Source organism: Limulus polyphemus, unplaced genomic scaffold (genome assembly GCF_000517525.1).
Source record: "Limulus polyphemus unplaced genomic scaffold, Limulus_polyphemus-2.1.2 Scaffold4641, whole genome shotgun sequence".
Lineage (NCBI taxonomy): Eukaryota > Metazoa > Arthropoda > Merostomata > Xiphosura > Limulidae > Limulus > Limulus polyphemus.
This window is the reverse complement of record NW_013670251.1, coordinates 68,483-82,891: the sequence shown is the minus strand read 5'-3', so window position 1 is coordinate 82,891 and position 14,409 is coordinate 68,483. Positions and strand designations below refer to the sequence as shown.

Below are 14,409 nucleotides of genomic sequence, written 5' to 3'. Positions count from 1 at the left end.
AGTAGTTAAAATCAGCCCAAGAGTTGGCAGTACTTAAGAATAGCCCAAGAGTTGGCAGTACTTAAGAACAGCCCAAGAGTTGGCGGTAGGTGTTATTAGCTATTTGCCTTCCTTCTAGTTTGCCAGTTCGTTTTTGTGAACTTTGGGTTTGTTACAGAGCTCAAATTTTTGGTTACAATATCATCAAAAAAGACAGAATATTTGTTCCCAGGTCTAACCCTTCAACGATCATACTATGAAAAACAAAAGATCAATTTATAGTAAACTATTAAATAATTTTAGGCTTATGAATACCTCTAAATATCATTCGAAACGTTTACGCTAAGCTAAAATATGAAATATGACAAGTTTGTCCTAAGCCTAAGTTAATACATTATATATATGTTATTAGTGGTGAATAATGCTAAACAATTCCTGATAATGTTACATATTGGTACTAGTAATAAAGGCCTAGAATGGCCTGATGGTTAGGATGCTCGACTCGAAATTTGTGAGTTGCGGGATCGAAACCCTTCATCGAACATATCGTTCTTTTAGACGTGGGGGTACTATAATGTGACAGTCAATCTCACTAAAGCGTAGCCCAAACGTTGGCGGTGGAAGTTGTTGACTAGCTACCTTCCCTCTAATCTATCACTTCAACATTAGGAACAAATAGAAAATATATATAGCCTTCGAGTAGCTTTAGTCAAAAATCAACAAACAAATAAATAATTATTTTGCTTAGCAAAAAAATATAAATACATATATCATTAAACTTTATGTATACGATACCACTGCGGTAACAACTTCCAGCGAAAGGCATTCTGGGAAGTAACCTGATCTAAAGGCTATTTTTACTCAACTTTGGTGTTAAATCCTTTATAGACAGACAAACAAAAAGTGATGAAACATTACCTCCGACAGCCAGTTTTTTCACAGGTCTTTTTATCATTTTTATTTCTATCTTGTAGAGATTACACGCTTCGTCAACCAAGAAACTTAGCGTCATGAACTGAAAATTGTTCACATGAACATAGAGCCATTTTTAAAAATGGGTGTTCGGTAACTGATTTTTTAATAAATTATATTATAAAAAATGCTTCATATTTAAGTCCCTGTTAAAAAAAAAGATAGCCTTCTAAAGCACTAGCGTTTACTTAAAGCTTAACTGAAGAAACGTGATTTAATGACAATTTAATAACTCATGATGTATTCAACCATCGTTATTTGTCATTGAATATCATAGTAACTTGAGTTTTTAATAACTCATGATGTATTCAACCATCGTTATTTGTCATTGAATATCATAGTAACTTGAGTTTTTAATAACTCATGATGTACCAACCATCGTTATTTGTCATTGAATATCATAGTAACTTGAGTTTTTAATAACTCATGATGTACTCAACCATCGTTATTTGTCATTGAATATCATAGTAACTTTAGTTTTAATAACTCATGATGTACACAACTATCGTTATTTACCCTTGACGATTAAATTTAACGTAAATGAAGTTTTTAATGACTCAAATATACTCAACCATCGTTATCTCACCTTGTCGATTAGATTTTGGTTGAGTACATCTTGAGGTTATTAAAACTTAATTTACTTTCCCAGTTATTCATCATGTTAGGGTAACTTGTCACTGATTTAGGATGTCTCGACTGGCCCAGCTATTCATCATGTTAGGGTAACCTGTCACTGATTTAGGATGTATCGATAGGCCCAATTATTCATCATGTTGGGATAACTTGTCACTGATTTAGGATGTCTCGACTGGCCCAGTTATTCATCATGTTAGGGTAACCTATCACTGATTTAGGACATATCAATTTGCTTACTTATAATGAGCAGAAATGTTACGCCATATTGGATGTAACCGAGGTCCTGTGTCATTATTTAATAAATTACTTTTATGCTTAGCTATCTCAATAACTTAATATTTCCTTGGCGATAAAAAAAATTGTTCCTGTAGAATTTTTGCTGGTTACCGTAGAATAGAGTGATCAATTTGAATAACACGTTAAGCCACATCTGATTGGACGTATCCCTTCCTCCCTCCCTTATTTCTAACTTGCCTCCCCCCCCCCCCCAGTGTTTAAACGGCAGGTCTGAAGTATTGTAAGTCTTAAAGCCGTATTTCAATACTCGTGGTGGGCTCAACACAGATAGCCCATTGTGTAGCAAACAAACAAAATAATATTCCAAACATTCAACGGCTCTTTTAATCACCAAATAAATATTTTACATCCGAGGAAACCATTATTAGATATTTTAAACTGTACTCTCTAATTTTTCAAAGAAATTCAATTGATTTAAACACGTGTTTAAATCAACGAGACATGCTAACCTAACTGATAAGCATTTGGCTAAGTTACAAGTAGAACCTTCTCTATTAGATACAATATGGCAAAAAGGCTAATAATTAAAAACGCCCCCCCCCCCCAGTAGCACAGTGTAGCTTTGTGCTTAACTACAAACAGCAACATTAAAGAAAAAACACAAACCCAAAACTTAACTTTACAAGTTCTGTCATTTCTTGGGCTATATTTACACTGCCCAATTATTTGAATTCCTCTTCTATCTGGTGGCCTTCAATATTTGTTTTATCCATGTCATCACTTTTGGAATTGATGTTAAACCTAATACTGATCGAAATATCATTAAATCGACTTGGTTTAAATGTAATATGATTTTGTGTATGAGATGTCAGCCATAGTTCGACTACGTTGTCTGGACGTTCAAGACTCGTGTTTATCTTCCATTGTAGTTGTCTGGACGTTCAAGATTCGTATTTATCTTCCATTGTAGTTGTCTGGACGTTCAAGATTCGTATTTATCTTCCATTAAATTCCTTTTATTGATTCCTTTGAAGATAGTTTAGTAGGGGTTAGTATTCCCGGCTGTGGATCCGAGTGGATCGACGAAAAAAAAAAAAAAGCTCCAGACTTTGTAGTCGCGGGCGCGTTATAAGAGTGACGGTCAAATCCCACTATACGATTAGAGTAGCCCACCAAATTCAACAAACTGTCTTGCTTGTCCCCGATGAAGCCGTAGTGGCGAAACGTTGGCTTCAATGAAAACACCAATGCTTTTTCGGAGTAACAGGTCGTGTTTTTAAACAATGAATACGACTTTAAAGTCTATAAACTACTGGTAGCTGTAGGCAACACGATCGATTTTTTGTAAAACACAGCTAACAATATCGCTATCTAATCAATATAAGGAATTTGTTTGCTGAATTTGTTTTCTAACATCTGGTTAGAACAATATATTAGATTAACTATTTAGTTCCGATCCATTCAGATAAATAGATTGCTTCGGTCAGGAGTTATTATTTTTCGCGTAGGAAGACATTTCAGAAATTCGTACAACAGCTACAACAAACACACACGTTTCTAGCTTAACTCAGCAGAATAGCATTTTCACTAAAGCTCAGATTTACTTATGATTTTGTTTTCACTCGATGTTTTAAAGCAAAAAAAAAAGAAGAAAAATTGAATTTTGTTTCGTATTTCAACGTGATTACTTAATAGAGGGAAGGCAACCAGTCAAAAGCACCCTAACATCCACCATTCACGCTAATGGATTGACTGCCACTCTTATTACGCACCTCAGCTTTAAGTGCAAGGAATATTTTGTGGTATGGCACACATTCGAATCCGTGATAAAAAACAAACAAAAGACAGGCCACATTGGTCAAATAAATCATTACGTAAGAAATACATTTATGAACCACTTATAGTCTGTTAATCCTGTTGTAGAAACGCAAAAAAAATCTCTCTAGGCGGACTTGAAGTTAAATGACTTTAAAACTTTACTTTAGTTAACCCTAATGGTCAAAGGCAGATAACGATGGTTGAGTACATCTTGAGGCTATTAAAACTTAATTTACTTTAAATCTAATCGTCAAGGAGGGATAACGATGGTTGAGTACATCTTGAGGTTATTAAAACTTAATTTACTTTAAATCTAATCGACAAGGTGAGATAACGATGGTTGAGTATATCTTGATTTATTACAAACTCAATTTACTTTCACTAACCCTAATTGTCAAGGGCAAGTAACGATCCAGTCGAGACATCCTAAATCAGTGACAGATTACACTAACATGATGAATAGCTGGGCCAGTCGAGACATCCTAAATCAGTGACAAGTTACCCTAACATGATGAATAACTGGGCCAGTCGAGACATGTCCACCACTTTTTATTTTTGTGCATGCGTTTAGTTTATTTTTTAAATATTTATTTTGTGTTTGTAGTTTAAATAAAACATGTTTATGTTTTCTTATAACAATCTGATGTGTTTATGTACCATCTATTACGAATGACAGCCAATTTCAAAATCCGTGTACACCGTATCAAATAACTTATTGAGGAAGTGCATAAAGCATCAGTTCTCTGCAGTTCCAGTTATCGGTAATAGTAGCAAATAAAGAGGGAAATATGTTTGTGTAATTAACATGAAACTTCACCTGTAAACATTAAGAGACAGCGACGATGTCGGAGAAATTACAGACAAGCAACTAATACGATGAGACAAGTAGTAATTAAGTCTACCGATGATCTGCAATACAGCACAAACTTCGTTCATATAATGTTGCCTCCAAACAAAAAAGGGTAATTATTTCGATATAACATAGGTTAACATAACTAATTTCCAGTAATTAATAGAATAATAGCCCGTAACAAAAATAGTGCTTAAAGATATCAGTTGATTTATGTAACGTCCAATAGTAAATTACTTGAAATCAATTTATATTTTTTACGGCTTTGTTTCAACATTTTACGTTGAATTTTCATCGTTTTAAAGTCAGTTGTCAGTGAAATGCCTGGGGCGTGTTAACGTCATTAAATGATTACATTCCAAATCAGCGTTTAACTTATTTTATTTCAAAATGTCACGTGCCAGGAGTTTATTGTAGATGTTTAAACAGCAGTAGTTTAAACTGCCTTTGTTTTGAAATACTATCAGAATTTGTAGAGCATAATGGGTGAATTTAATCACAAGGTTTGGCCTTTATTCTCCAGATAATAATAACAAAATAACTTTTCATTTCCGCCAACGTTTCGCCATTGCTGCTTCAACAGAGCTGTACTTAAGTCGATTTAAAAGAGCATTTTCAGGTTCTTGTAAAGACTAGTATACAATCATTTGATGTGTATGTGAGTAAATTCTTCATTAAAATTTTGTATTCTAAAATCATATATATATCTTATGTTCTGCCAAAACAATGTGATATTTAGTGTTATTACGCGCAAAAAATGTAATATTTAGTGTTATTACGCGCAAAAATGTAATATTCACTAGAGGCTATAACATATAATAATACGATATCTTTTTTCCATTGTTCAGTAGGCGATGGAGATAAAGGAAGAAAACAAACTCCCCAATTCTGGAATTCCAGAGTGCGCTGGTTGTCAGAAAGTTATTCGAGAGAGATATCTATTAAAGGCTCTGGACCAGTTCTGGCACGAGGACTGTCTCAAGTGTACCTGTTGTGACTGTAGACTTGGAGAGGTGGGCTCCACTCTCTTCACCAAGGCCAATCTCATCCTCTGTAAGAGAGATTATCTCAGGTTAGAAAGTCTACAAAGATGGAACATTTGTTCTTAGGCTTAATAACGCCTCTTATCGGAAACTAGTAAATATGATAACTATAGGGGTTTATTTAAAAAAAAACATTTGAAGTTATCGACGTGAATAAAATGATCTTTGAAAAATGTAAAACTTCAGTTAATTATCTATTAATTAATTTGGTGAATAAGTTGCTTTATAAAACAGAACTCGTCTTTCTTTGGTTAAATACCCTACACCATTATGTTTCAACAATTAGGGTTAAAATACTTTGTTTTACGTGTAGGATGTTAAGTACTTAATCTAGTGTAGAACTGGTGTTATACAATAAACTTTAAACAGTTGTGGTAAGATATAACCTTTCTTATGCTTAGTAGCCCATATGATCACCTACTATAAGTTATCAATTAGTTTACTAATTAGGCCCTGGATCGAATCCCGGCTCCTGCCACCCATACAGTCTTTCTCAGGACAGATTAACAGTAGGATATAAACTAATTGGAGACACTGGATCAAATCCTGGATCCTGCTACCACGCACTTTTCAGAACTTCATTGAATATAGTAGCAGATTAGCAGCCGAAACGTACAATATGAACTAGTTGGTAATTACTATATAATAAAAATACTTAGTACCTAATGAGTGATTAGGCTTAGTGATTAGGCTACTGATCATGACAACAACTAGAATAAGAATAATTCCAATCTAATGTCTCAATCTAACTGAATTATCCAGATTTAAATTTATAAATATTACACCTTCTCCTTAAACAGCACATTTTTGCAACCGTGCTACGAGACATGCAAAGCCAGTTAAAATAAGTTACATCATGCGGTCTTACAACGTAAACATTTAGGGTTGGATTCCCCGCGATGGACACAGCTGATAGCCCAGTATGGCTTTGTTTTAAAAAAACAAACAAACACATCCTCCGTGTTATTACGTTCATGCATTTTGTCAATAAAAAATAAAGGAGGGATTATTTCTTTTATTTAACTAACGAGTTTGCGAGTGTTGAAAACCAAATACTGTATGGCAAGTGACTCTGTAAATACCAACTTTAGCAGGAAATGAAGGTTATGGCAAGCGACTCTGTAAGCACCAACTTTAGCAGGAAATGAAGGTTATGGCAAGCGACTCTGTAAGCACCAACTTTAGCAGGAAATGAAGGTTATGGCAAGCGACTCTGTAAATACCAACTTTAGCAGGAAATGAAGGTTATGGCAAGCGACTCTGTAAATACCAACTTTAGGAGGAAATGAAGGTTATGGCAAGTGACTCTGTAAACACCAACTTTAGCAGGAAATGAAATTAACTATTGATCGTGTAAGAGAAAATGAGAACATTACAGAAATCGTTTCCAACGCACACTGAAATAATGACTTTTTCTGTTGCCCGCTAATAAGTAAGTCTACTCATAATCTATAATACAGCACAAATCTTGTTGATATAAACACTGAAATAATGACTTTTTCAACAACTGTTTTTCAAATAACTTAGTATTTTCAGTTGTTGCGATCCGTGTGCATTTTTCTGTTAATTAACACGGTAAAATTATACTTTCCGCTACAACAAAGTTTAAAATTAAACACTAGTTTTTGCTTCTGTGACTGAGTAATATATATATATATATATACGGCGTTTCTAGAAATAACACTTAGTTTTAATTTTTTGAATCCCCTGTTGCGTCTTTAATTTTATCCGTTTCGATGTTTAGAGACGTAGTATATGACTATTACTCGAAATGCGACACGAAGTTTTAGTTACCCTAACTTACACGTATTAGGTAAACACCGTATTATAACGAAGTTTGAGTTGCAGTGATTTACACGTATCAGATAAACACTGTATTATGATGAAGTTTGAGTTGCCGTGATTTACACGCATCAGATAAACACCGTATTATAACGAAGTTTTGGTTATCGTGATATACGTGTATAAGGTAAACACCGTATTATAACAATATTTTAGTTTTCGTAATATACGTGTATTAGGTAAACACCATATTATAACAAAGTTTTAGTTATCGTGATATACGTGTATTAGGTAAACACCGTATGATAACAAAGTTTTGGTTATCGTGATATACGTGTATTAGGTAAACACCGTATGATAACAAAGTTTTAGTTATCGTGATATACGTGTATTAGGTAAACACCGTATGATAACAAAGTTTTAGTTATCGTGATATACGTGTATTAGGTAAACACCGTATGATAACAAAGTTTTGGTTATCGTGATATACGTGTATTAGGTAAACACCGTATTATAACAGAGTTTTGGTTATCGCGATATATTCTTAGACAGCCTCAGTTTTTCCTGTTTTATACAATAACTCGCCTGAGCCTTCTTCCCTAACTAAATAAATTCATAGTACTAAAAGCGAACATCTTTGTGTCCTCCTGCACGCTTCTGAACTAACATTGTCCTAGCGGTTCTTTAGTGGATACGGTTTTTATCTGGCTATGATAGATGTATTGTACCAAGCTTCTGCCTCTGTGGCCGGAAGTTTCAAGCTCTCGTATCTTCAGATGGTACCAAAGAACCGATTTCATTATTCAACCATCACTGCTCAGTCGGATCCCTTAGTCTCCTGATATGACGCTACAAAAGTTGGTACCTGTCATACAAAAAAAAGTCATAAACATTATTCTTTAGCCTCATTGAACTTTCATGAAGTAACACGTGCTCTTCAGTGAGATCAGTCAAAAATGGACTTGAACTTGTTAGCCGAATCCATCATCTCAACTCACACTCCTACTCCACTTTATCTGTAGAAGGTGTACGAGAGAGAGAGTCGTTGGTCTTCTTGAAAGAAATATGCTAATTCTATTTGAAATTTTCGAGAATTGAATATAAAAGATGTTAGCATACGAATAAAAGTTTTGAAGTAATATTTTCTTTACAAAAAAATAAAACGTTTTCACCATATGCAAGAGAAAATACAAATGACCACGTAGATGGCATCTTACTATTTGTGAAACCAATAACAACAAGTTAAATAATTGATCTTGTAAAAAAAAACAAATAAATACCAAAGTTGGACTGGAAAATATGTCTTCATTAGTTATATAAAATATGATGACTAGAGGGAAGGCAGCTAGTCATCACCACCCACCGCCAACTCATGGGCTACTCTTTTACCAACGAATAGTGGGATTGACCATCACATAATAACGCCCTCACAGCTGAAAGGGCGAGCATGTTTGGTGTGACGGGGATTCGACCCCGCGACCCTCAGATTACGAGTCGAGCGCCCTAACCACCTGGCCATGCCTGGCCTAGTTTATTTGAAAAAGACAAAAATAATACCAATATTTAAAAATGGAAATAAAATATAAATTAGTACTTATAGCAAATAATTATGATGTACATATTCTAAAAAAGTATCAAAAAGCTAATTTACTGAACACTTTAGGATTTTATTGATAAATTTGATTTATTGTCTGAATGTTTGTTTTTTCTAAGGACAAACGTACAAAACATGATATTCAAACATTATCAATAAAATGTAAAATAAGTGAATTTGCCAAAGCAGTGTTTTTACATTTATTCAAAGTATTTGATTGTGTAAATCATAAGTTATTGTTAAAAAAATATACATACACTATGGGAACATGAGGTAAAAATGTATATTTGGTTGGAGAGATATTTAAATAGCAGAATTTAATTAGCTAGTATCAGTAATAAACATTTTACTGAATTAATAAATACAAGGCACTACTCTGGAACCACTGTTGCTTTTATTGTATGTTAACGACGTACCAGATTTATTATCTGATATAAAGCACATTGTATTTTCAAATGACACTGCAATTTTAGCTCATAATAAGAATTTAGGGTTTTTAGTTCAAGTGGTTAATTTGTCAGTAGATACGTTACATTATAGGCTTAGTGATATTGATTTATTAGGCTTAGTGATAGTGATTTGTTAGGCTTAGTGATAATGATTCGTTTTTAGATCTGAAGAGATTAAATTAATACTTTTTAACAATGAAAATAAAAATACTACTTTACAATACATATTAATATTTTCAATTCAACAATACATACTTCCAAAACTGTTTACAACAATACCATTCGTCATATAAGACAACCTAATAGTATGAGCACTGAATAAATAATAATAAATAATTAATAAATTAAATAATAAATAAATAAGTAAAGACCGTGTTACAATTGAATTAGGCTCAGGGTTATTATTAAAATTATATACATATATATTTTATATATATATATATATTGTTTATTTAAAGCATTTAAGAGCGTATTGCACGCACGTTGCAATCTACAATACAGCGCAAACCCAGTTGATATGATGTTGCCTGCTAATCACAATAAATTATTTTAATTTCTGTTGCATAACACATAATATTTGGTTTATTGTTCAATAACACATGAACTTTATATCTGTTTTTCTGATGACACATTTCCTTTAGTTGTTTTTTAACACAGGAAACTCTTACAAAACACTGCTATTTCAGGCCTCCGTTTTGACCATATACCCCGCTGGGCAGAGCGAAGATAGCCCATTAAGAAACCAACCCGTTCATTAGCACGTAAGGTGTACATGTAACTAGTTTCAATAAACCATTCGTATTTTGTTACCTTTCCTTCGAAACGTGTATGATATATATAACATTCTCAGTTCTGACTTGCACATTTATACATTGCGCTTTGTATCGGTCATGGTCCGTTACGTAGATATGCACTTCGAACTGACTTTAACCTTTGGGTAGTCATTTAATCGTTGTTTTGTTTTTCCTTTTCACGTTAGAGAAACTAGTATTCCAAATAAAAACTCGCGTTCAATCGCTTCTTTATTTCCCAGGTTTAAATACGTTAGTTGGCATTCAAGGCATTCGCGAAGTTTTTCTAAATGAAGCTTCGTTATAGTTGAAAGTCGTTTATGGCTGAAACTCCTAAGCAGAAATATTGCTTGACTCCCTTGGCTTTAATCTAGAGTAACCATTAGCACAATCAAATATTCTGTCTTATCTCTCTCTCCGTACATAAAGTGTATTTATAGCAGTAATATGGAATCTGAAGATGTTTACTCTGAATATTGTGTAAGTTTCTGAAGATGGTAAATGCCCAGTTTTAAAAGATTGTTTTGTATATACTCTCTAATCAACTTGAAGAGCTTTGAGAGATGGCAGAGCCCTGGGAAATTACCGATATGGATGGCTTCTTTTATGTACCTAGCTATATCGGTAAAGGTCTGGATGTCTACTGGGAATATGTTGTTCACAACGGCAAACATCGTGCTCCTACGCTAAGGTATTAGATTCTCGGTAGCATAGGGGCGACTATCTGAGTTAGTGTAATCCCAATGATGTATCAAACCCCATACCGAAGAAGAAGAAGAAAAAATCTTACGATTGAAGTCAAACCACTTCTCTTCAAGTAATTTCGATAAAGAATTTTATAAAGAGACACGGCCTGTTGGCTGACGTACCGAGTCCAAACAAGACTAAATCAAACAAGGGCTCTCTATTCACTGTAATAGAGTTCATACTCTTTGAGATAGATCCTAGCCTGGATACCTGTGTTTTCAGCTAAGTGGTTGACGGAATTACTACGTGTATATGGAAGTGTCGAATTAGAACAAAATTACGCCGTCAGATGGGGCCTTTGTCAATTTTCTTTCAACCCCTGTCAAAGATTTCCTACGTGCACGTGCAAGACAGTTGCGTCTTTGGGCATTTAGTATCTCCTGATTAGACGAACATTAAAAGTATCACTTAAAACAGTAAAGCGGCGAATTTTTCTATACTTTTAATGCTTTCTAGACGGAACTGAACGAAACGAATAAAAATCAAACGTCAAGAAATAGTTTAACGTTTTTTTAGCCCCAAATACAATTCCATCGTCTCTAAACATACATAACTTAAGTTTGATTTGTCTCTTCAATAAGCTGTTATGCTGAATGAGAAAGTAGAAATAATTATTCTTTTTTTATTTAGAAGCTCTTTACGAAAACATATATAATTGCATTATAAAATTAAACCAAATAGAAACAAAATAGAAACTTTCTTTGTTTGTTTTTTATTATGCACAAAGCCACACAAGAGCTATCTGTGCTCTGCCCACCACGGGTATCGAAAGCGGGGTTTCTAGCGTTGTAAGTCCGCAGACGTACCGCTGTGCCACTGGAGGGCCAAAATGGAAACAGAAATATCTTTATTATATATATATAAGAAATATTGAATTACCCAGATACAGAAATAATAAAATACGACACAATATTCCCCGCACTTTAAATTATGGGTGTTATAAGAGTGACAGCCAATCCCTGATGGGTGGTAGGGTGCTATTCACTAATGATTTTATCAAACAATATCTGTATTACCGTGCTCCACGTTGAACGTGTGTAATGAGCGTCTCTGTATGTTCTAACCACACAACGATTCTTACTAACCCTAATTTCAATTAGGAATGATATTCTACATATGTCTATCGAGTTATAGAGCAAAAATAGTGTGAAAAATCGGTCCTCATATTATCAGGAAGGGATTTTTTTTAGACATTCACGACTTTGTTGTGGCCTTGACCTTCGAAGTTGGATCATAGTCCAAATGTATACCAACTTTTGTCCAAATAGATCCGGCCATTTTCGAGAAATATTGCTGACAAACACACACACACACACACACACAGGGACGAAAACATAACCTCTGCCCATCTTCGGTGGAGCAGGTAACAAACGTCACTATTATTATTTCTTAGTGACTATTCTTGTTTTTTATGGTTTAACACAATAGCCCCCCAGTAGCACAGCGGTATGTCTGCGGACTTACAATGCTAGAAACTTGTTTTGATACCCGTGGTGGGCAGAGCACAGATAGCCCATTGTGTAGCTTTGTGCTTAACTACAAACAAACAAAAGTTAATACAATAGTTTTAACTTTTTATGCTGTTTAACATAAAAAACTTTTCTTTATTATTTTTAACAGTTCATTAGCACGTAAGGTGTACATGTACCTAGTTCCTTATGACTGGTCATTCATTACCACGTAAGGTGTACATGTAACTAGTTCCTGACGACTGGCCGTTCATTACCACGTAAGGTGTACATGTAACTAGTTCCTGACGACTGGATCTACTGTGTCACTAGAGTAGAATGTTACTTTATCTACTGTGTCAGTAGTGTAGAATGTAACTGTGTCAGTGTAGTTACTGTGCCAGACTGTGAATTATTGGATTGCGTCAAGTATCCACAAAGACGCACTTCGCACTTTAGAACCATGGGCACCCTAATAGAAATACTGTTCAATTAATGTAGTCCAATACTTAATGATGGGTTCTGTTAACTGAAGCTCTTCTCTCTATCCTGTCAATTCGGAACAAGTGACGGCTTTGTGCGAAATTCTGTATTTTTCTCTGTTAACCTCCAGAAATATTACATTTCGTTAATTACCATGATAAAACTAATTAAGTTTGATAAAAAACACATTTTCCAACAAAAGCATCGTTAGCAACGTAATTTTCTTTCAATCAGCAGTTTAAATTAATGAGTAATTTTTAACTGATGAAGCGTTCATCCCAGAGATCCTGTAAATTAATCGGTGCTCGAACAATCGACACGTGTTTCTCCTCTGTACAAATCTGCCTGGTTAAGCTTGCCACACCCAATCCACCGACACCTCATCTGGATCATTTACCCCCATTCCCAAGATGCGGCCAAAAAGAAAGTTGCCAGACCCTTCTTATCGGGAACGCGTGCCACGTGCATGATTTACGTGTTTCGCTGCGCGTTAATCATCAGTTTAGATAACGGAAACCTTTCATATAATCCTTCACCAATTTTACAATTATACATAAAATACCTATTATCTTTTTTTTTCCGTATGATGGCTCCCTCTGTTGATAAAAAACACAATATACCTTTTATCTGAGATAATTATTAAGGAAAGTTTGATTATTTGTGTTCGTTTCTTTTAGTACTTTCGCGCCAAGGTTCACAAAAGGCTGGCTGCGCATGACTGTCCCTGATTTTGAACTGTTAGATCAGAAAGGAGACAGCTAGTCAATAGAACCCACTGCCAGTTGTAATCTTATCTTATAGTGGGATTTCACTGTCACTCTTATAGCTTATTCACGACTCCAAAGTGCGGAGCGCCTTTTTTTGCTGCAGTTAGTTCGTGGACTCTTGGGTGCATAGCTTGGATAAGCTAACCATTAGGCCACGCCTGGCCCTTAAAGAAAATTAAGAAAAAACTGTATGCTCCGAAATTTTGGGGGGAGAGAATTAAGCTTGGTAGATCCCCCTACTCCGGGCTATGGTACGACTACTTAGCTCTTGGTAGATCCCCCTCCCCCCTACTCCGGGCTATGGTACGACTACTTAGCTCTTGGTAGATCCCATCCCCCCTACTCTGGGCTATGGTACGAATACTTAGCTCTTGATAGATCCCCCTACTCCGGGCTATGGTACGACTACTTAGCTCAATAACTTGTGATATTTAAGTAAAATATAAACATTAAGGTTTGCAGGCCTAACAAAATTCTCGACCGTATGAGTTTTGGTAAGGAGTTGAATGTTGGTGAGTGTGAAGTTCTGTAGGAAAAACCAAAACCAACGTTCATTAGCACGTAAGGTGTACATGTACCTAGTTCCTTACGACTGGTCGTTCATTAGCACGTAAGGTGTACATATACCTAGTTCCTGACGACTGGTCGTTCATTAGCACGTAAGGTGTACATGTAACTAGTTCCTTACGACTGGTCGTTCATTAGCACGTATGATGTACATGTAATTAGTTCCTGACGACTGGTCGTTCATTAGCACGTAAGGTGTACATGTACCTAGCTCCTGACGACTGGCCAAAGTTACATTCTACTCTA

The 14,409-nt window shown here is 35.0% G+C and overlaps 1 protein-coding gene across 1 annotated transcript in view; it reads left to right on the top strand.

Annotated features, from left to right (window-relative positions):
* The first annotated feature begins 5,280 nt into the window (after window positions 1–5,280).
* The window catches only part of LOC106471471 (LIM domain only protein 3-like), a 31,505-nt gene continuing 22,376 nt past the window's right edge, over window positions 5,281–14,409 (top strand). Inside the window, exon 1 of the mRNA XM_013932072.2 lies at window positions 5,281–5,564. Coding sequence (XP_013787526.1) covers window positions 5,347–5,564 — 218 coding nt within the window. The 5' untranslated portion in view covers window positions 5,281–5,346. The remainder of the gene's footprint in view (window positions 5,565–14,409) is intronic.